This window comes from Perognathus longimembris, chromosome 24, assembly GCF_023159225.1.
Source record: "Perognathus longimembris pacificus isolate PPM17 chromosome 24, ASM2315922v1, whole genome shotgun sequence".
NCBI lineage: Eukaryota > Metazoa > Chordata > Mammalia > Rodentia > Heteromyidae > Perognathus > Perognathus longimembris.
This window is the reverse complement of record NC_063184.1, coordinates 27,373,288-27,394,369: the sequence shown is the minus strand read 5'-3', so window position 1 is coordinate 27,394,369 and position 21,082 is coordinate 27,373,288. Positions and strand designations below refer to the sequence as shown.

The 21,082-nt window shown below is 59.8% G+C and overlaps 2 protein-coding genes across 2 annotated transcripts in view; one reads left to right on the top strand and one right to left on the bottom strand.

Moving 5' to 3' along the window:
* Dclk2 (doublecortin like kinase 2) overlaps positions 1 to 15,411 on the top strand; it is a 74,208-nt gene extending 58,797 nt beyond the window's left edge. Inside the window, 10 exon segments of the mRNA XM_048333589.1 lie at positions 338 to 446; positions 1,161 to 1,218; positions 3,126 to 3,245; positions 3,688 to 3,834; positions 9,289 to 9,422; positions 10,176 to 10,253; positions 12,201 to 12,297; positions 12,435 to 12,515; positions 13,564 to 13,681; positions 15,307 to 15,411. Coding sequence (XP_048189546.1) covers positions 338 to 446; positions 1,161 to 1,218; positions 3,126 to 3,245; positions 3,688 to 3,834; positions 9,289 to 9,422; positions 10,176 to 10,253; positions 12,201 to 12,297; positions 12,435 to 12,515; positions 13,564 to 13,681; positions 15,307 to 15,323 — 959 coding nt within the window. The 3' untranslated portion in view covers positions 15,324 to 15,411.
* Positions 15,412 to 18,829: 3,418 nt separating this feature from the next.
* Lrba (LPS responsive beige-like anchor protein) overlaps positions 18,830 to 21,082 on the bottom strand; it is a 417,455-nt gene continuing 415,202 nt past the window's right edge. Inside the window, exon 56 of the mRNA XM_048333588.1 lies at positions 18,830 to 19,266. Coding sequence (XP_048189545.1) covers positions 19,176 to 19,266 — 91 coding nt within the window. The 3' untranslated portion in view covers positions 18,830 to 19,175. The remainder of the gene's footprint in view (positions 19,267 to 21,082) is intronic.

The following is a 21,082-nucleotide window of genomic DNA, read 5'->3' as shown; positions in this document are numbered from 1 at the left end:
GTTACAGTCTCCTTCCTTGATTGGGGGCATTGACAAAAGAGTTTGAGGAGAAATTAGGGAAGTTCTAGTTCGACTTCCCTTTTGTCCAAGGCTAATCATTGCTTTCAGCTGATCCTTATTTAAGGGATTTGTTAGGATGATTGATTTCACGGGTTTCCTTCTCCAGCTGAGAAAGTCAAATGGAGGTTGGGCACTGAGGGATATCCTTTGGTTTTTCACCAGAGACTGATGAATCAATACATTGCAATTTATAATGTTGTGAACACGTAGAAATCACTGTGAAACGTCCATGTGTCCCGTAGCTTCTTTCTTACCCTTATTTAATTTCTTGGTTCAGGTGTGAATGGGAACAGGTGCTCCGAATCCTCTACTCTTCTGGAGAAATACAGGATTGGGAAGGTCATTGGAGATGGCAATTTTGCAGTCGTCAAAGAGTGTGTGGACCGGTGAGGAGAGACCATGGATGCCGGTTCTGCTCGTGCCTTCTCCCTTGGAGTCTGTTCTTCTAGCAGTGATTTTTTTTTTATTTGTAGATAATACTTGTACAAAGGGGTTTCACTGTGATACTTCCAGTCATGCATAATAACATAACACACTTTGATTTTATTCTTACCTTAATGAACCGAAGGCCTTTCTGGAATATCCTTCCTTCCCCTACCCCTTTAAGAGTCTACTCTTGGGACTCACTATTATCACGCTTATAAGCAGTGTGACAAAAAAGCCGTGTGTAGGCCCATCGAACTGTTGGTCTGCTTTGGGACTTGGAGACATATCAAATGTATCAGGTCTCATCCATGAGCCAGTGAAGAAGGGGAAGGAGAAAGAGGCTTTTAGACAGGGAAGTGTCTCCTTAGCCTGGTTCTCAGTCTGTACCTGTACTTGCTCATTTAATTGCTGCAGACATCCTCTCAGGTAACAACTGATGCAGTGGGAATTATGGGCAGGTAAGCCCTGACTGTTTAAGAGCAGAATCACCGCTGTGTGGGCCCTGGGCGCCCGTGGCTCGCACCTGTCATCCTGCAACTTCTTTGTGTTGCTGGGATGACATGCCAGCTAGACGTTGAGATGCAGGCTCATAGCTTGTACCTGGGCTGGTCTCCAGCCCCCGTCCTGCCAGGCTGTGACTCGCAGCGCTTTCACGATCTTCTCCTTATCCCTAGGTCTACTGGAAAAGAGTTTGCACTGAAGATTATAGACAAAGCCAAGTGCTGTGGAAAGGTACAGTGCGCATGACTGCTGTCTACCAGTGAGCTAACGCAATCTGGTGAGATGTTTGCTATAAAGACGTCGCTGATAAAAGCTCTAGAGCAGGAGTCAGCCGCCAGGGATCCTGGGGAAATGTTGACGCTCAAGAGGGTCACCTGATTTGATCTTTGTTTTGACTGCAGGAAATGTGAGCTCTCTTTTCTGGGAGACGCTTGGTTCAGAGTCTAACCACTGCTAAGGAAAGGAGGCAGAAGACATAAGCACCCCCAGTCAGTGGTCGATACTCAGAGTGCCATAGCAGCGAAGCACGTTTGCTCTGGCCCCAAACTCCGTCGTCCCACGGAAGTGATGGGGAGGGGACCGGGTGAATGAATGCTGTGCACACCAAGTCTAGCTCAGAGCCCTAAGTGGAGGAGCCCCAAGCTTAGGAAACGCCCAGTCTTATGAGAGAGCTGCTTCCCCCCTGCTGGAGACAATGGAGACGGGAGGGCAGAGGCGCACCCCTCTGGAAGGCCTTTGCTGCACAGACATCTGGGGGGATGGTTTGGAACAAATGCTGGTTAGAGTTGAGCAGGAACTGTGCAAGATGGTCTCCTTCGTGAAGTGAGCGGTTTGCCCCAGCCCTGCTGTCAGACGGGGATGGAGGAAGGTGCTCAGCCACTCGTCTTGTGTTTGTCACTCTTAGTGGACATAAAGGTCTTCGGTGGGTACCAGTTTGGGGGCTTAAACTCAAGATCTGGGCACGGTCCCTGGCTTCTTTTTGCTCAAGGCTAGCACTCTGCCACTTGAGCCACAGCGCCACTTCTGGCTTTTTCTGTATATGAGGTGCTGAGGAATCGAACCCAGGGCTTCGTGCATGCTAGGCAAGCCCTCTACCGCTAAGGCACATTCCCAGCCCTTCAGCTTTTTGATGGTTAATTGGAGATAAGAATCTCATGGACTTTCCTGCTCGGGCTGGCTTTGAACTGCTCACATCCTCAGATTTCAGCCTCCTTGCTGAGCCTCCAGCACCTGGCAACAAAGTTCTTTCTATGAGTTCTTTCTGGTGGCATGTCAGGTAAGAGAGAAGGTTCTGGAACCCCAGTGCCTTACACTATGACCGCTGGCCACAGGAATCTACCAAGCAGTTGAAGGGAGGCTGGCCTGACTTGAAATATTCTATGCACACATGCCAGGTTTGGGGAACTCAGTCCTCAGACTCAGAGGAGAAAAAGACCTTATAAATACCTTTGCATTTGATTGCATAATTATATTTTGGATTGTAAGGTTCTTTTTCTCCTTTTTAAAAATTATTGTTCTTAAATAGTTGTGCAAAGGAGTTGTCACTTAACAAAGCAGTTTACGAACACAATGCATCTTTTTTATTGTTGTTGTTGTTGCCAGTCCTGGGCCTTGAACTCAGGGCCTGAGCCCTGTCCCTGGCTTCTTTTTGCTCAAGGCTAGCACTCTGCCACTTGAGCCACAGCGCCGCTTCTGGCCATTTTCTATATACGTGGTGCTCGGGAATCAAACCCAGGGCTTCATGTATACGAGGCGACCGCTCTTGCCACTAGGCCATATTCCCAGCCCACACAATGCATCTTGATCAACTTCACCCCTTTCAACACTCTCATCCAGCCCTCCCCGCCCGCCCTCCCTCTTGATCCCACCCGCAGGGCCAAGTCCACCGTGCTGTGTGTGTGTTACCAGCTCAGGAAAGGGGGGGCTGCTGTGTGCTGTGTGTTCCCAAACAGCAACCTGAGCTGTCCCTCTCTCCCTCCCTCCTGTCCTCCCTCCCTCAGCCTCTTCTTGGTTGGCCGGGCTGAGGTTGTCGCCGCCGCCGTCAGGACACTGGCGTCCTTGGTCTGCCTGGGGTCCTCGGGGCTGGGGGACAGAGCAGAGGGTTCTGTGGCTCCGCTCACCTCCCCCTTGATTGACAGGAGCACCTGATTGAGAATGAGGTGTCCATCCTGCGCAGAGTGAAGCACCCCAATATCATCATGCTGGTGGAGGAGATGGAGACGGCCACCGAGCTCTTCCTGGTGATGGAATTGGTCAAGGTGAGATCAAGAGGGGTTTGGGGTTTTTTTTGTGGGGTGCCAAATTGTAGGGCGTGCAGTGTTCCTGAAGGTCCTAGCCAAGAAAACACTCCCGTGTCTAGTAACGCTCGTTCCTTAGAACCTCGAGTCCTTTATCGTTTGCTTGCGTGGGTTCTGGTCCCCCCCGGGGGCTTGAACTCTGGGCTTTCGTGCTCAGGGCTGGCGCTGTACCACCTGAGCCACGACTCCCCTTGGCTTTGCGCTGATTATCTGGAGATAAGAGTCTCACCCTCTCCTGCCCGGGCTGGGTTGGAACCTCGATCCTCAGGTTGCAGCCTTCCTGAGTAGCCGGGATTACAGGCAGAGCCGCCCAAGCCCCCCCCCGCCGAGCGAGAGTCCTCTCCTGGACGCTCGGTGGACCGCGCCGCTGATGTTCCGGTGTGTTCTCCCCTGCGTCCTTTAGGGTGGAGACCTCTTCGATGCCATCACTTCCTCCACCAAGTACACGGAGAGAGACGGCAGCGCCATGGTGTACAACCTCGCCAACGCCCTCAGGTACCTGCACGGCCTCAGCATCGTGCACCGGGACATCAAGCCGGAGAACCTCCTGGTGCGTTGCACGCCCGCGCCCCGCCCTCCTCCCCCCCCCCCCCCCCCGCCCCGTAGAACGACGGGGTCTCCCTCCGCCGTCGTCTGAGCCAACCCTGCGGTGGTGAGAGGCCTTAGAAGGCACCGGGCAGGGGCCGCAGGGGCTTCCCGAGCCGCTGTGCACGCGGAGGCTGCGTGGCTCACGTGCGCGTGCGTGCGTGCGTGCTCACGTCAGCCCCGCGTGGGCAGCAGTTCATTCACTCCCTGGGGTTTGGAGCCTCCCGTGCACGGTCCGGCGGGTCAGTGGCTTCGGCCTCCAGGGGGCGCTGCTGGGTGGCTTTTGCCAGGAGAGCGGTGCTCACCTGTTCACCTCAGGAGCCAGGAAGCAAGGTGAGGAAGCGGAGGTCACCAGCCCCCCCCCCCCCAATCAATGCCAGCGAGGTTCCCCCGCCTCCTGAGTTCCCCACTCTGCAGACCGGGCCTTTGATGCTCTGGGGGGCAGGGGCGGGTGGCATCAGCAATGGCGCTGAGCTGGGAGGCGTGTGTATGAGCAGGGGGGACGCTTAGACGCGGCCTCCATCACTCACTTCAGCTGGAGGTGTGGACCCTGGAGCCCAGAGCTGTTCTAGGGCCTTGTTCTCACGCAGGACGGCCACGCGTGCTGTTCCGTAGAAGGAAGCCCGCTTCTGACGACTCTGTGTGTGTGTCGGGGGGTTCATAACCATCTGGGCTAGCGTGACCCTCACCTCCCAGCCGCATTGCCCTCCTCTTTGTGGGGTCCTGCCTCTGGGAGACACCGCTCACCTCGCCCCAGGCTCTCTGAGCCTGGTGGAGACGCAGCCACTGCCCATTTCTGCCGCACTTGCCACCACGTGAGCGATTCCATCCTTCACGTTCACTCTCATTTCTAAGCACCCGAGAGGCAAATCGACTCAAGGTTCCGTCTCCAGTACCTTGGACAGTGCCAGGAGAGGCCATGGCCAGCACAAGCACCAAGTATCGGCTGCTCGCTGGCTGGCCAGCGGTGAGCGAGCGGCCCGCACTGGGGCGTACAGAACACACGGGTAACAGAGCCACAGAGTATCGACATGTTGCAAAGACTCTTCCTCCACAGAGTATCGACATGTTGCAAAGACTCTTCCTCCTTCCCCTCCTCCCCCCGCCCCCCTTTGATAATACCGTCCGGTCATTTCTTCTGATTCCTTCAGCAGGCCGTGGAACCCTAGTTCTGTTTTCTGCCCGGGGGGGGGGGGCGGGCGTTACAGCTTGCGCATCTATAATCTGCACCGATGCAAAATCTGAACCCCCCGGAATGCTGACGCGTTCGCAGTCAGTGTAGTGCGCATTTGTGAACAGTTGGTGTGAGCTCACGCTGGGCCTCACGCTCCCGCCCTGCCTCACAACAAAATCTTTCTGAGCACCGACGTGTCCCCTCATTTGGAGAAGTCCACCTGCAAAACATTCATTTCATGCCCCAAAATTACTTAAAACACTGTGTCCAGTTCCCTTTAGGCGATGCGTGGAAGGCGTGTATGAAACGCTTACTTCTGTATAGATTTGACTTCAGTCCCATCTCCAAGATCATCTTGCCATGGATAGCATGTATTTGGGGTTTTTTTGTTGTTGTTTTTTCCCTCACTACTGGAGCTTAAACTTAGGGCCTTGTGCTATCTTTTACCTTTGACGCTCCATCATTTCAGCCACACCACCAGTCAAGCATTTGGCTACTTCATTGGAGAGAAAGGCTTGCAGGCTTTCTTCTCGGGCTGGCCTTGAACCTAGGTCTTGCAGGTCTCAGCCTACGGAGTCGCTGGCGTTACGGTGTGGCAGCCACCAACGCCTGTCTGTTTTCAAGACATGGTGTCTCTCGATGTTGCGCAGGCTGGTCTTGCATTCTTGGCCTTCAGGGAGGCTCCTGCCTCATCCTCTTGCCCTCTGGGCTAACGAAGACTCCAGGTTCGCAGCCCCACCCCGCCCGGCTGGACCCCCACGTGTGTGTGGTGCTGGAGATGGAACCCAGGGCCGTCCCCACATTCGGCAAACATTGACCGTATTGCTGGGCCGTACCTCTGGCTCCCCGACTAGAGATACTGTAGTCTTATTTCTAGGTCTTTCTATGGAGTGAGAGAAATCCCTGGTCTGGAATACATAGATGAGTAAATGCGTTACGGTTTTGTGAACTCCGTGGAGCGGTGGAGGCAGCGCTGCTAGCCAGTCCTCGGGATGGAAGGGAGGTTGTGGGGCTCCCGTCCCCCCCCGCGCGGCCCCGCTGGGTCTGTCAGACCACGCCTGGGCAGGGCGGCCACGGATCCTGTGGAGCTGGCGAGGAGGCCCAGGGACCGCCTGCTCCCGCCCACCCGTCCTCCCCCCCCCCCCCCCGGCCATGGGTGACCCACCTTCTCTGTGACTGTGAAGCCACCAGTTCGTAGCCAGCCTGATGGGCAGCTGGGATGGACGATACCCAGCCAGGAAGGAGGTGGGGACTTCCGTGGGCTGCAGTCAACCCGAGCCGCCATCCAGCTCACCTCGGATTCCTCTCCTTTCTGCTCGTGTTCTCCTTCTTCTTATGCACTTGATGCGCTCCGGCCGGGGCTCCTCCTCCATCCGGGGCTCCTCCTCCATCCTGGGCTCCTCCTCCATCCTGGGCTCCTCCATCCGGGGCTCCTCCTCCATCCTGGGCTCCTCCTCCATCCTGGGCTCCTCCATCCGGGGCTCCTCCTCCATCCTGGGCTCCTCCATCCGGGGCTCCTCCTCCATCCTGGGCTCCTCCTCCATCCTGGGCTCCTCCTCCATCCTGGGATCCTCCGGCGTGGGCTCCTCCATCCTGTGCTCCTCCATCTTGGGCTCGTCCTCCCTCCTGGACTCGTCCTCCAGCCTGGGCTCCTCCAGCCTGGGCTCGTCCTCCCTCCCGGGCTGGACTCCCGGAGCAGGTGGAGTTGCCCCACATGTGCGTGGCAGGTGTCACCAGTGGATGCGTGGAGCGGTGCGGGCAGCAGGCCGACAGCGGCCCGCAGAGCAGCCCAGCCCCTCCCGGCTGGGGACGGAGTGCGTGTTCAGACACGCCAGCCCACGGCCTGGGATTTGCACCCCGGCTCGGCCGGCAGGGCCGTGATTTAAAGCCGTGCGTGGACGCCTATGGGTGGCCCTGTCAGGGAGCACGGTGAGCTACGGCCCCATGGCGCCCTGTCAGCAGTAACTCTGGGGGACCCCGGATAAATCCAGCCTCCCAGCAGTCCTGGGGCCGGGGGAGAGGAGAGTCCTGAACCCCCATGTTGGGGATTTCCTTGGGGGACACGCAGCGTGCGCTCTGCGCTCCTCAGGGTTTTATTGCGTTCTCCACCTTTGCATAGTGAGCGGCATCCCGGGTCTGCGGTGGGACCCGACGCAGGCCCATCCGCCGTTTGCAGATGCAGCGGAACAGTGGGGTGCACGGGGGCGGGGGGGGGCTGCATGCAAATCCTGCCCAGCGACTTCCCGGGAGCCTGAGTTCCTGGTGCCTCGGTTTCTTCATCTGCCATGGAGATCACTGTCCTCGAAGTCCAGTGAGATCGCCTCCGGGAGAAGATGTCCGTCTCCAAAGTCCTGCACGGCGTCAGCTGCTGGAGTCCCTGTTGGTTTGTGTACCCCTCTCTAGTTAGATTCTGCTAGGTTCTGAGTTCAAGACCCAGGACTGGCATAGAAAGGGACAGGAAGGAAAGAAGGAAGGAAGGAAGGAAGGAGCCAGAAGCCATTTTCTTTTCGTTTTCGTGGCTGTCGATGAGGAGGGAGCCCCGAGCCTCGTACGTGGTAGGGAATTTATCTGTCACTGACTTCGGCCCAGGAGTAACGGCAGTTCCTCAACATAATGGCCCGCGCGTCTCCGTGTCCGTCTAGATCCGCGGCTCGGGTTTCATTCTTCCTCCTGCCTCGTGGAGGGTCCCCAACTAGGATTCCAGCGCCCTCACCTCCTACGCGTGTTCATCGTCAGGGATGATGGGTCAGGTGAAATGGGGGTGCGTCGGGTGCTTTTCCCGGGGATGTGGGTCTGTGATGCTCAGCGGAGGGGGAGGAAGCTCGCCCTGACCCAGTGCAGGGACTGCGGCCTGCGCTCTGTCCACTGGCTCTTGACTCCGAATTCTTTTGTGGGACGTGAAAAATGGGATTTCTGAGACCTAGTCACAACCCTGCGATGCCCTTAGGTACCTCCACGTGGACTGTTTGAAAGAAACACTATTTTTCAAAAGTACCGCCTAGTGGGTGTGTTTGTAAGATGTAAAAACAAACCAATAATGACATTAATAGGACTTTTTTTTGGACTGTTGATACAGGCGATTAGGAAATTACATCTGTTATAGTCTTATCGCTACAGTAACTTAGGGCATTTCTTTCTAATGTCTGAGTTTGGGTGAGAACAAGAGAAATCCTATCTGTAAGTCTGTTTAATCATTTTTTGTTCATGTTTGTATTAAATATAACAAATCAGGGCTTGGGGTCATGGCCCGCATGATAGAGTGTGTGTCTAGCCCTGAGTTCAAGTTCCTGTACTTCAAAAAACAAACCAAAGCCAAACAAATCCTGAAGGCGTAGATGAACGTCTCCCGAGGGGGCATGGCTCGGGACGGAGAGCTGAGACTTCAGGCCGCGTCGTTCGCGTCTCTGAATGCGTGGCTGACTCGGAATTAGATGCAGGAAGTGATGAACACACCCAGGCGACAAATGAGAAAATGTCCTTCTGAGATCCTCTCAGACAGGGGCGTCGTCTTCAAAGCTTTGTCCTCCGTGGCGTGGCGTGGCGTGTGTGGCCCAGGGGGCGTGAAGGTTTCCCTGGATAAACTGTATCAAGAAATCACTGCTTCATTACGCAGTGGACTAAGGAAGGACGCGGGAAAATGGGCTTCTCCCTGGGAAAACCTCTCCTCGGGGTTTGTAAAACGTCCTGTAGTTGGTAGGGGTTGAGATGAGGTTCAGTTGGTAGTGAAATAGGAGGGAAAGCCAACCAAAGGTGTTTACAGTATCAAAATGGAGAACGGCTCCGCGAGACAATCGTTCCCTGCAGGTTTTTTTTTTTTTTTCCTCTGAAGTTGATCATTTTTAAAACAGGGCGACGAGTAAGACTGACCAGAAAGTTAGCAGGCATGAGTCCCTGGCTTCAGTCTTCAGTAGCGCGCACACACACACACACACACACACACACACGTGAGTATATAACATTTATGCGTCAACCTTGACAGTCCAGAACACAAGGCCAGCTTCCTCCGCCGGGATTTCATGATGTGAGGTCGACACACAGGGGTGTGGAGAAGGCCTGGCTGGCGGATGCGTGGCTGGTGATGGGCACCCTCGTCCTGGGTCGGCCCCGTGCAGAGCCGTGGGGGTGACCCTCGTGTGAGGGGAGGGGCCGTGTTTGAGCGGATGAGAGGTGGCTGGGGTCTCCCCTGCCCGTGCGCTTGGCGGTGGGGGGTGCACGTGTCTGACGGCCCCTTGCGTTCTGTTGCAGGTGTGCGAATACCCGGACGGGACCAAGTCTCTGAAGCTGGGGGACTTCGGGCTGGCCACCGTGGTGGAAGGCCCCCTGTACACGGTGTGCGGCACGCCCACCTACGTGGCCCCGGAAATCATCGCCGAAACAGGGTGAGGCTGGGGGGGGGGTGAGGGCGTGGGCAGTGGTCGGGCGTGGAGAGGAAAGCTGTTTCTGTGCTCACAGAGGAATGGAGCCCCTCGGACCTCAGTCTCGAGAGCTGTCCTTAGTGTGTGTGCATCTGGCCAGGAACCCCGGGCTAAGACCAGTGTCAAGCATTGGTACTTTCACGGGGCGCTGGTGGCTCACCCCTGTAACCCTCGCTACTCGAGAGGCTGAGATCTGAGGATCACGGTTCAAAGCCAGCCCGAGGCAGGAAAGTCCAATTAACCACCACAAAACTGGAAGCGGTGCTATGGCTCAAAAGGGTAGAGCACTAGCCTTGAGCACAAGAGCCCCGGGACAGTGCCCAGCCTGAGTTCAAGTCCCCCGAAAAAGGTACTTTGGCAGGAATGGAGGGGAGAAAGGCTAGGCAAGCGCAGTCACTGTATTCGGTATACACCGTGATAAAATGAGTACCTGGTGGGGAGGGAAGGGAGGGAGAACATGGAGAAGCGTGAAGGAGGGAGTGCAGATGCCGATAAAGGGTTGCACGCCCTTTGTGCAACTCCTTACAAATAATGAGGAAAAAGAGTACACACACGCACGCACACCCACACACGAATCGGTACCTTCCAACCGATCCAAACTGTGGGGAAGAGGAGAAGCCGATGGGGGAACCCTCCGTGACCCCTTTCTCCTAAGGGAGCACCCCAGAAACACAAGAGGTTCTGGGACATTCTGCCACGCCTCTCCCTGTCTTCCAGCTACGGCCTGAAGGTGGACGTGTGGGCGGCGGGCGTGATCACCTACATCCTGCTGTGTGGATTCCCGCCGTTCCGCAGGTCGGTGCTCACGCGGGGCTGCGAGGTGGAGGGGCCGCAGTCGGGTTGGGCTAGTTAAAACCCATCTAAAATCTCAGAGGGGAAAGCCTGCCTTGTTCGCAGTCATCCGCGTTTCGGTTGCGTGTCAAGGTGATCGGGGCCGCGCTCGCTCAGTCCTCCGGGTGGGGGACTTTCCTGGTGAGTGGGGGGGTTGGGGGGGCTTCAGGGTGTGCCTCAAACCATCCTCCTGGCCTCTGCCTCCCCGTACCTGGGGGTGCGGCTCCGCCCCCCCCCCCGGGAGATTTTGTGTAGAAGCAGAGCTCTTTCCACCCCACCCCGTCCTCCCCCATCTTCCATCTCGGTGGCCAGAAGTAATCCTGTGGACCAATCGGGAGTCGCTTCCGGACTGACTCCCCAGGGGCTGGGGGGGTCTAGCCTGTCCTCCTCCCTGTCAGCTGGGACAGCCGGGGTGACGTGGCACGGTGGCCGAGGCGTCCCACTGGCCAGGCCAAGCGCGGAGCACGCGTGGGGCTGACGAATGGGGTTCTCAGGGCATCCGAGGTCAGCTCGCGGTCACGCGGGGCCCCGGCTGCTTTGGGCGATGACATCTTGGGAGAGCTGGTCAGACGTGGAAAGGGGGTGCGTTTTGCTAGCAGGTGACCCTGCGGCTAGCTCCGTGGAGCAGCCCCCCCCCCCGCCCCCATGGCCTAAAGCGGAGCAGGGCAGGAAAAGCGTTGCGGGGCCAGGGCGAGGGGAACGCGTGCTCACCGCGCCCTCTAGTGGTCCTCGCTGGCAGTGCAGGCGGGGAGGGCGCTCTGTGTTTGGTGGTGGTGGTGGTGTGTGTGGTGTGTGTGTGTGTGTGTGGTGTGTGTGTGTGTGTGTGGTGTGTGTGTGTGTGTGTGTGGTGTGTGTGGTGTGTGTGTGTGTGTGTGGTGTGTGTGTGGTGTGTGTGTGTGTGTGTGGTGTGTGTGTGGTGTGTGTGTGTGTGTGGTGTGTGTGTGTGGTGTGTGTGTGTGGTGTGTGTGTGGTGGTGTGTGTGTGTGGTGTGTGTGTGTGGTGTGTGTGTGGTGTGTGTGTGGTGTGTGTGTGTGGTGTGTGTGTGTGTTGTTTGGTGATTTTTGCCGGGCTGCCTCGTGTTCAGTAGCGGCTTGCGGGTGCGTGGGGGAGACGTGGGTCCCGTCACAGGGACATGGTGGGTCGACTCCGCACGCCACGCTCACGCGCGATGCGCACGGAGAATGCGGAGATGATCCGATCGTCCGGTGATCAGGGGATTAGCGACGGGAAGCCTCACCCAAGGCCACGCACGTCTCCGCCGCGTGGTCTCCATTTCACACACAAGGCAACTTCCACTGAAGCCGTGGAACCGAAATCATTTGCGGTTTCTAGTTCGGGGTCTCTCAACGGTGGCATCTCTTCTTTCTGGGTGTTGGGGTTTAGACCTAGCTCGATGTTCTCCATTTCTCTGTCTCTCCCTCTCTCTCTCTCTCTCTGTCTTTTGTTTTGCCCCGTCAGATTAATTTTTACTCAGGAGGACATTCATTTTCCAGAGACGCCCTAAATATGTGTTGTTGCCTGAGCAAGTCGACTCCTAGAGCATCTTGATGTTCCTGCACACACACGTATACGCACACATGCACACACATGCACGCACACACACATGCACACACACATCACACATACATGCACATACACAGCACACACGTGCACGCGTGCGTGCACACACACAGTAGATCCTGACAGTGTCAGGCCACCGTTTCTGACCTGAACGTCAGAAGACGACCCGCCATTGCGAGCCTGGGCCCGTGGCGCATTCTCCGGGCTCTTACCTGGGAGGACCAGTGTGTTCCCACACGCGCCCTTGTTGCCCACCCCGGCTGGAGGGCGACCCCTGGCGGCGCCCCCGTGGGTGTGGCGGTGACGCGGGCTCTTCTTCCCTTTCTCGGCCCCTGGCTGGCGCGTGCGCAGTGAGAGCAATCTCCAGGAAGACCTGTTCGAGCAGATTCTGGCGGGAAAGCTGGAGTTCCCCGCGCCGTACTGGGATCACATCACCGACTCGGCCAAGGTGAGGGGCGAGCCCGCCGCCCGTGCGCGGAAGCTCCTGGAGGGCGCCGGGCTGGGGCGGGGCTGGCGTCCGGGTGCTGGGTGCTAAGTCGGCTCTCGGTCTCCCTCCCGCCCTCGCGGGGCCGCTGCTGGGCGCAGGAGCTGATCGCCCAGATGCTGCAGGTGGACGTGGGCGCGCGGTGCACGGCGGGGCAGATCCTGAGCCACCCCTGGGTGTCAGTAAGTACCCCGCCACCCCCGGGTGTAAGTACCCCGCCACCCCCGGGCCTCAGTAAGCACCCCACCACCCCTGGGCGTCAGTGAGTACCCCGCCACCCCCGGGCCTCAGTAAGCACCCCGCCACCCCCGGGTGTAAGTACCCCGCCACCCCCGGGCCTCAGTAAGCACCCCGCCACCCCCGGGCATCAGTAAGCACCCCGCCACCCCCGGGCGTCAGTAAGTACCCCGCCACCCCCGGGTGTTAGTAAGTACCCCGGCCCCGGGCCACCGCCCCCCCCCCATCCTCGCCCTGCCTGGGAGGTGGACAGGACGTCTGTCTTCTCAAGGAGCAGGGGGCCCGAGGGGAGCCCCTGGGAGAAGGCGCCGGGGTCCCCCGAGTTTCCCAGCCTGCTCTGTGAGTGAGCTGGGCAGGTCCTCGTCCCTTTCTGAGCCTCAGTTTCCCCCCTCTGCAAAGTGGAGAATCTGTCTCGCCTTCCGTCCGCTCCCTCCCGGCAGCCATGCTGGTGGCCCAGGGCCCCGGGGGAAGAGGAGAGACATGGTGGGGGTCCGTGCTGCTCGTCTCTGGGGGTTCAGTTCCTTCCCTCGGGACTTGGGCTCCTTCCGTCCCCTCCCCCGCCTCCCGAGCAGCCGGTGCTGCAGGCGCCAGCTCCTCCCTGAGCGCGTGGCCTGCTCCCCGGGCTGCGGGCCGCGTGTTCGAGGCCCTGGCGGCGTCCTAGCTGCTGTGGAGACCTCAGAGGGAATGCCGTCTCCCCAGGCCCTCCAAGCCCAGCCCTTACCTCTCTCGGCCAGTCGTGGGGCTTGAACTCACGGCCTGGGCTCTTCAGCTCCAGGCTGGCGCCCCTTCGGTTCCCGGGGGCTCATGGGAGAGAAGAGTCTCGGGGACTTTTCTGCCCGGGCTGGCTTCGAACCGCGCTCCTCAGGTCCCAGCGTCCCGAGTAGCCGGGGTGACAGGGAAAGATCCTTGTCCCCCCGGGGGCTGTGGGCAGGGGGTCCGGGGCTGGAATGGGGTCCACACTGCCCCGTGTGCTTGCTCCCCCCCCCCCCGCAGGACGACGCCCCGCAGGAGAACAACATGCAGGCGGAGGTGACGGGTAAACTCCAGCAGCACTTCCACAGCGCGCTCCCCAAGCACGACAGCACCGCCCCCGGGGGTGGCGGTGATCGTGGTGAGTGCGCCCCGGGGCCCCGCAAGGCCTCGCGCATCCTGGGGGTCGGGGGAGGGGGGGCGTGGGAGCTCAGGAGCCCCCCCAGACAGCAGGGGCGGCAGGGGGGACGCTGGGTTGAAAGCCAGGGTCCCAGCACAAGGGCCGGGCGCGGGCCTCCAGCCGCACACGAAGCCCCCTGCGGGCTGGGTCTGGGGGGACCCCCCCCCCAGACTCCCTCTCAGGGTGTGGGATAGGGGGGACCCCACACCCAGCCTCGGTCACCTTCCCGGAGCCGTGTGGCGCTCGCCGCGGGACACACCCCACGGGGTGCATCTTGCACACGTGCGTGCATCCGGCGTCCGAGCCCTGGGTTCGAATCCGGCGCTGGCACGGAGCCCCTCCCCCCACCATGGAAGTGGGGGGGGGGTCGTGCAGTGACCCCGAGCAGGGTCCCCTCCGTGGCCGGCGCTGGTGAGCAGCGGAGAAATCCGCCAGCTCCCCGGCCGGGCCTTTAGGAGGGGGCCAGGGCCGGGTCACCCGGGTCACTGGGGTCACCCCGCCTGGGCTGAGGCGGGGTGCTGGACGGGGCAGGGGTTCAGAGAGGCCCGAGGCTCTGGAAGCCTCTGGATCCTCCGGACAGGGCGAGCCTGGGGGCCCAACTGCTCTGCCCTCCCCAGGGGCCGGGCCAGGCCGGGAATGAGGCGCAGGGAGGGAGGGGGGAGGGGGAGAGGGAGGGAGGGAGGCCTGGGGAGGGGGGGGCTCTGCTCTGCTCTGCTGGGGGGGGGGGTGGCCGGGAGCCCCGTGGTCAGGCAGACACAGTGCCGCCGTCGGAAGTAAGTGTGCTCTCTGTCCCCGCTTCTCTCCCCGTGCCTCTCCCGCCGCCTGCACTGCTTCCCCGCCTAGCTTCCCGGCCACGGTATGTACTCCCCCCCTCCACCCCCCCACCCTCCCCCCAACCCCCCTCCCCCAACCCCCCCCCCACACCCCGCCTCGCTCGCCTGCTCACAGCCCGAGGGGAGAAGAGGAGAAATAGCTGCTGGGGGTGGGGTGGGGGGGTCCCCGCTGGGGAGGTCCTGGCTGGGGGTGGGGGGCAGATTTCGAAGGAGGCCTTGCAACCTCCCCCCCCACCCCAGACCCCCAGGCCAGTGAACCCCCCCTTCCCACGCCCGAGCTTGGCCCAGACCCAGGGAGAACGCGGCCGGCCCCGCGGGTTCAAAGCCCCGCTGGGCGCCCGGATGCTCGCCAGGCTTGCTGGGGGGGGGGGGGGGGTTGCTGGCTGCCCGGGGGGGGGGGGCCGCCAGGCTGGTGGGGGCGCGGGGGGGGCAGGCCGATTTCAGATGCCTCCCGATCACGGCCCTGTGCAGTGGACGGGCTGGGACGCGGGCATCTGCACCCCGATGGCAAGATGGCAGCTGGCCAGGCAAGCACGCACGCACGCACGCACGCACGCACGCACACCCCCAACCCAGGCCGGGAGAGGGGGCGCCGCCCCCGCGTAGACGGCTCCCAGGCGCCCGCGGCCCGCGGCGGGAGGCCGAGGCTCTTTCTCCTCTTCTGCCCCGGGCCCGCGCGTGCCCCGTGCTGCTGGCCGTGCTCCCCGCGCACGCCGGGCTGGGGCTCACCCCCGGCCCCCCCATCTCTTCCAGAACACGGCTCTAGATAAGGAGGGCCAGATCTTCTGCAGCAAGCTTGGCCCCGACGGCAGCCGGCCCGCCGCCACCATCACCACCACCGCCACCACCACCACCGGGCCGGGGGAGCAGATCTCGCCAGCCCCCGCCGCCCCGCGGGGACCCCCCCCCACCTCCCGGCTCCCCCGCGGCCTCGGGCAGCCAGCAGCGGCCCGGGACCTGGCGCCGCCACCGAGACTGACCGGTGCCGAAGCCACCGAGCCGGGAAGGCCACGGCCGGGGGGGGGCAGGCTCTGCCCTCGCACCCCTGAGGCCACGTCGGGGTGACCCCCGTCCAGTCACCCCCGTGCTCAGCCAGCGGCCCAGACAATGCACAAGTCTTTCCAGCGCGGCCTGACTGTCTCGTCTCCCCACGGACGCGGATCTGCGGGGGTCCCCCCGCGACTGTCCCGGGCCGGGTGTCGCGATGCCTTCCTCCGTGGGAGAACCAGCAGGGGCCCCGGGGGCCTGCAGGACATGGGCACCCCAGGGCTCGGACTTGGCGAGGTGCTTCCCGACGCCCTTGGTCCCTGGCTTGGGGTGCGGGGCTCCCCGGCCCCCGCGGGGTGTCGATTGTACACGGGCCACAGGAGGCCCCCACCTCCCCAGCCGCCGACGCTGCGCCCTCTCCCGCCCCAGGGCCGGGGGACCCCCCCCTTCTCAGTGACCCCTTTCACCCCTGGTTTTCATCAAGGAGCAGGCCAGAACCTCCACCCAGGGACCCGCCGAGCCCCGCGGGGCCTGGGGCGGGAGGTGCTGCTCAGACACCCCGTGACCTTCTGGAAGGCTGCTGGCAGTTTTTCCTTTTCTGCATCGCCCGACCCTTTTTACTAATTGTACATAAGCCCTGGGTTCGTTTCCCCGCTCATCCCCACCCCGGTGGGCCCTGTAGTTCATTTTCGTTGTTAGACTTTTTTTGCCTTCTACAAGTGTCCCCCAACCTGCAATAAAACTTCCCTCTTCCGAGAAGCCATGGGGCATGCGCGGGTTCCCGCCTGGTTGCTTTGCAGAGGCCGGGCGGCCGGCTCAGCCTTGGGGTCCGGGCCTGGGGCCCCCAAAGGAGGCGAAGGTGTGGCAGGACACACGGCTGGGTGCAGGTGCAGCGATCCAGGCGACGAGAAGCGCAGGCCGGTGGGTCTGCATCTGTGTGTCTGTCCCCTCTCCCAAGCTGAGGCCTCCTGGCTGGAGCAGGCGGCTCCATCGCCCTCATCTTCCTTTGCCAACGGCTCCATGGAACCCACCCGGCTGCAGACGTGGCCGGCAGGAGCAGCGGGGCGGTGGCCGGGGTGCGGCTGGGCAGGCGGGCAGCTCGTCGTCTCTGAGGGGGGCGCTGGCCTCTCGCCTCCCCTGCTGGGGGTGCAGAATGAGGCTCCGTGCTGCCGGAAGGGGTGCGTCCAGGCTGAGCCCAGTACAGAGCTCTGTCTGCTCACCGCAACTGAGCAGAAGTGGCCCACGGAGGCCCCAGCACGTCGGCTCATCGTGTGGGTTGTGAGGCGCGGCTGTGCCCATCCGGGGACGAGGGGTGGCCAGTGTGACGTCACGTGAGGTCATGAGCCGGCAGAGTCTCCCCCCGAGACGTGTGGCGTGTGGTCCGGCCTCCACGCGCAGGCTCGGGTCTGCGGAGTGGAGAGAGCTCCTGGGCCTACGGGAGACGCAGCCCGGCCCGGTCCCCACAGGGCGCACTGTCCTCTTCCTGTTCCGCGTGCTCGGTGGAACGGTGACGCTTCAATAGGCAGAGTAGGTTGTGTTGGTTGATTTATTGTTTAGTTTACGTTTGCCAGTCCTGGGGCTTGAACTCAGGGCCTGAGCACTGTCCCTGGCTTCTTTTTGCTCAAGGCCAGCACTCTGCCACTTGAGCCACAGCGCCACTTCCGGCTTTTTCTGTTTTATGTGGTGAGGAATCGAACCCAGGGCCTTGTACATGCTAGGAAAGCACGCTACCGCTAAGGCACCGCTAAGCTCTGTGTTGGCTGATTTACAGAAAGACATTTGGCATGGTTGGGGAATAAGAGGCCCGTGTAGGAGTAGCCTGTGTACTTCTGTATTCGTGGACATCAGCCCCCTGCCGTCCCCGGGCACCCCCTAAATGCGGTGGGATTTCCCAAACGTGCCAAATGCAGACAGGGTGGCGGGGTTTCCGTGAGGAGGAACAGATCAAGCAGGAAGCCCCGTGACATCTTGAGGCAGTGCGCTTGGGGAGCAGCTGGGTTCCCGCCGCCCTCCCCCACTGGGGTGCCTTCACCCCACCCCACCCCACCCCGTCCTTTGACTTTTGGTTTCCGTCGTTACGGCGCTGGGAGGAGCCAGGCTGCGGGCACGGGGCACAGACACCCCTGCGCTCGGCAGAGCTTGGTGAGGGCCGCTGACGTTTTTGCGAGGACTGCTCGTGCTCACTGTAGTGGTAAGAGCTAGAAGCCGTCGAGGCACGGGGGACGATCACTGTTTTAGGGGTGTGAGGAGCAGCGGCCCGGGGGCCTCGTGCTGTGACGTCGCTGTGACGTGGGTCTTGGCGCAGGGCGCACAGCTAGCCGAGCGTTTACAAAGCCGGGGGGGGGGGGGGACGGGGGGACATGGGCGCCGCGGGTTCTGCGGGAGGGAGCTCTCTGGCCACAGGAAAGTGTTCTGCCCTCACGGGAGTCTGTCTCTCTCCGCATCTCTCTCCCTCCCTCTCTGCACCCCATCCCCCCAAAACCTATGACCGAACCACAGATTGGCATCTGCGAATAACTTTCATCCTTGTGTACAGATTAAAAACGATAGTGAAAACGAGACTTCCAACAAGCCAACTACAAATTCCATTCTATTCACTTTTACTGTCAAACTAAATTATGCCGTCTCAATCTTTGCAGTTAGAAAATACCTGAATGTGTAAGGGTGTGGGGGGGGGGGTGACCCCTATCGGGCGAGCTGCGCAGGAAACAGAAGGTCGGTTTCAACCCAGAGTTCACAACATAGAAAGAATTTATTTATGTGGTGCAGACCTTGTGTCAGGTATGTCCACAGAGTTCTCGTATGTTCTCGTACAGCTGTCTACTAGAAAAGTAGAATTATACAACACCAAAATAATATTGTTTCTTGGTACAAATCGCTAATCAAAAGGAGGGTGGGGACAGGCGGGGGGGATGGGCGTGGCCTGAGCCCGCACTGGGTGGTGGATGAAGAGATCCATCCGAGGGGGGGGAAATGGGGGGACGGAGGGGAGACGGGGGAGAATGACGTCACACGCCATCACTGAGATCCTTGACACCCACCACGCAGGAAAAAGTCAACTCGCCTCCCCCAAACCATAATTTCCTAGGTCTACAAAACATGCTTGAAGAAGAGCAATCTAGAAATCACTCATGGAGATGTTTTTCAATTACATTTACCATAATTCACACGTGACTATGAAAATCTCAGGAGCTCCGGCGCTGAAGAAGCGCGAGAGCTTGGGAAGCCCCGGCCGCGGAGGGGAGCGCGGGCCGCCCCGGGGGAGGGGGGGGTGAGTGGGGGGGCGCTCCGGGGCCCGGGGATGGCAGGGCGTGGGCAGTGGGGTTCCGTGATGCAGCTGGGAGAAGTGGGCTTGTTTCCCCGCCATAGGTTTCCATAATTGGTGAAAATAGACTTCTCATTATGACTAAAAATATAGATTTTTTTTTTGTTTAAACTACAGAACCCAGCAGCCAGTTTTCTGCTTTGCTATTTGTTCCCACCGCCCCCCCCCGCCCCACCCCAAGGTCAAGCCAAGTCTACAAAAATAGCAATTAACTTTAAAAAATAGTTTGCTTCTTCAAGCAGATCCGAGTTACATTCAGTGGTGACGGCGCCGTTTCTGCAGCGACTCCGCCCGGGCCTCGCCCGCGCCCTCAGTAGCGGGTTTGGTATTCGTGATGCCACCGGTTGAAGTCGTTGTAAAACAGCACGATGCTCCCGGACGCCATGCCCGCGATGACGCACCTGCGGGGGCAGAGACAGGGGTTCCAGGGTCCATTTCCTCTCGGATTCGGGGCCCGCCTCGCCCACAGAGCCGTAATCCAATCGCTCTCGGTCGTTCTCTCTCTCTCCCTATAGCAGGGATTGAACTCGGGGCCTTGTGCTTGCTGAGGACATGCTCTACCACCAAAGCCACCACCCCTGGTCCTTTTGCTTTAATCCCTTATTTCAGATCGGGTCTCATGCGGCCTGAAACAACAAGCCGCCTACCACTGCCGCCCTGAACGGCTGGGATTGCAGGCATGCTCTCCCACTCCCGCCCCAGCTCACGCTCTGTTCACTGAAACCCACGCGTGAGTAAGCTCCGGGTGGGGGCCTCTGACCCGCCTCCGAGACCCACGCCCAGCTCACCTTTTCATGGAGGGACGGGAACGGCCAGGGTAGGTTAAAAGCTGCCGCTAAAACCCGAGTATCAATGATGCCTAGGGGTTTGGGCTGCTGAGACCTGTCTTTTATGGGCATGAAGGTCAAAAGAAAGCAGCGGAGGGAATGACAAGTTACAGAGGTGCCACTCCTGACCCGTCCAGAACCCGTGAGTCCGCATGGCCAGGCACGGTGGCTTACCCCTGTAATCCCAGTGGCAAATGGGGCAGAGGTCACGGTCCGAGGCGACCCTGGACAAAAGGTTTTTGAGATCCCCGCTATGCCCACCCCCCCATCCAATAAGCCGGATGCAGTAGTGTGCTCGGTCATCTCAGCCACGGTGAGGCAGAATGGGACAAAACATGAGAGCCTATTTGAAAATAAGAAAGTCTAAAGGTGTGGCTCACCTAAAGGTGTGGTAGACACCTGCTTGCAAACACGAGGCCCCGAGTTCAAACCCTGATGAGCATGATTTGCTCCGGGCTCTCCTGGAGGTGAGTACTCTATGTCTGGCATGTTCCGGTTGGGGCCGGATGGCATAAGGGAGCTGCCCAAGGGCAGGGAGCACTGAGGCCGGAGCCGCTCCGCGCACCTGAGGCAGGGACGGCAGCGGTCACGGCCGCTCGGGGGCGCGGCCCGTGGCCTTAGCCCTTCCTCGGCAGTGTGGCTTCCACCACGCATTAGGAAGTCAAACTGAGAACTAAAACGTGTCACGCCAGAAAGTCAGCACAAAAGAGGGCGGTGTGAGGGTCGGGACCGGCAGGAATACGAAAACACAATGGCTGAGTGGAATACAAGGCCTGTGCCTCATCAGTTACTACTTCGAGGGATTAAAACCTCCACTCCGGGGCAGAGATGGGTGGGGTGGCTAAAAATAGGGCCCACTACCTTCCACCTACCTGAGACTCATGCCAGAGGCAAAAACACAAGAGTTTGGAAGCAGAAGAATAGGGAAAAATAAGAGAGACAGCTGAAGTGGCTATGCTGGTATTAGAAAGAAATAGACCTAGTATAATCAAACACCGTTAGAAATGCTGCAGCCAGGAAACAATCACATTATGAATTAAACAGTGGAGTCCAACGTATAGGGAACAAGTATTAAGAGAATGGAAGGGGGGAAAAAAACCACCTATTTCTACAATAAGAGAGACTTTAATACTCTGTTTTCAATAACCAAGCGGGCCCATCAGACAGACAGGACGGAAGCAGAGGACCTGAAGAGTCCTAGGAGCAAGTGGCCCCGGAGCCCATTAGCTCACACGAGCTGCAGCTCAGCGGGAGCAACACTTGCATTACGCCCCAGTTCCCAGGTAAAGCAGGCCCCAAACAAAAGTCTTCATGGCTTAGAAATAATGATACCATAACAATGAAACTACAAACAATAGGAGAAAAAGCAGAAAATTCACCAGTAGGTAAA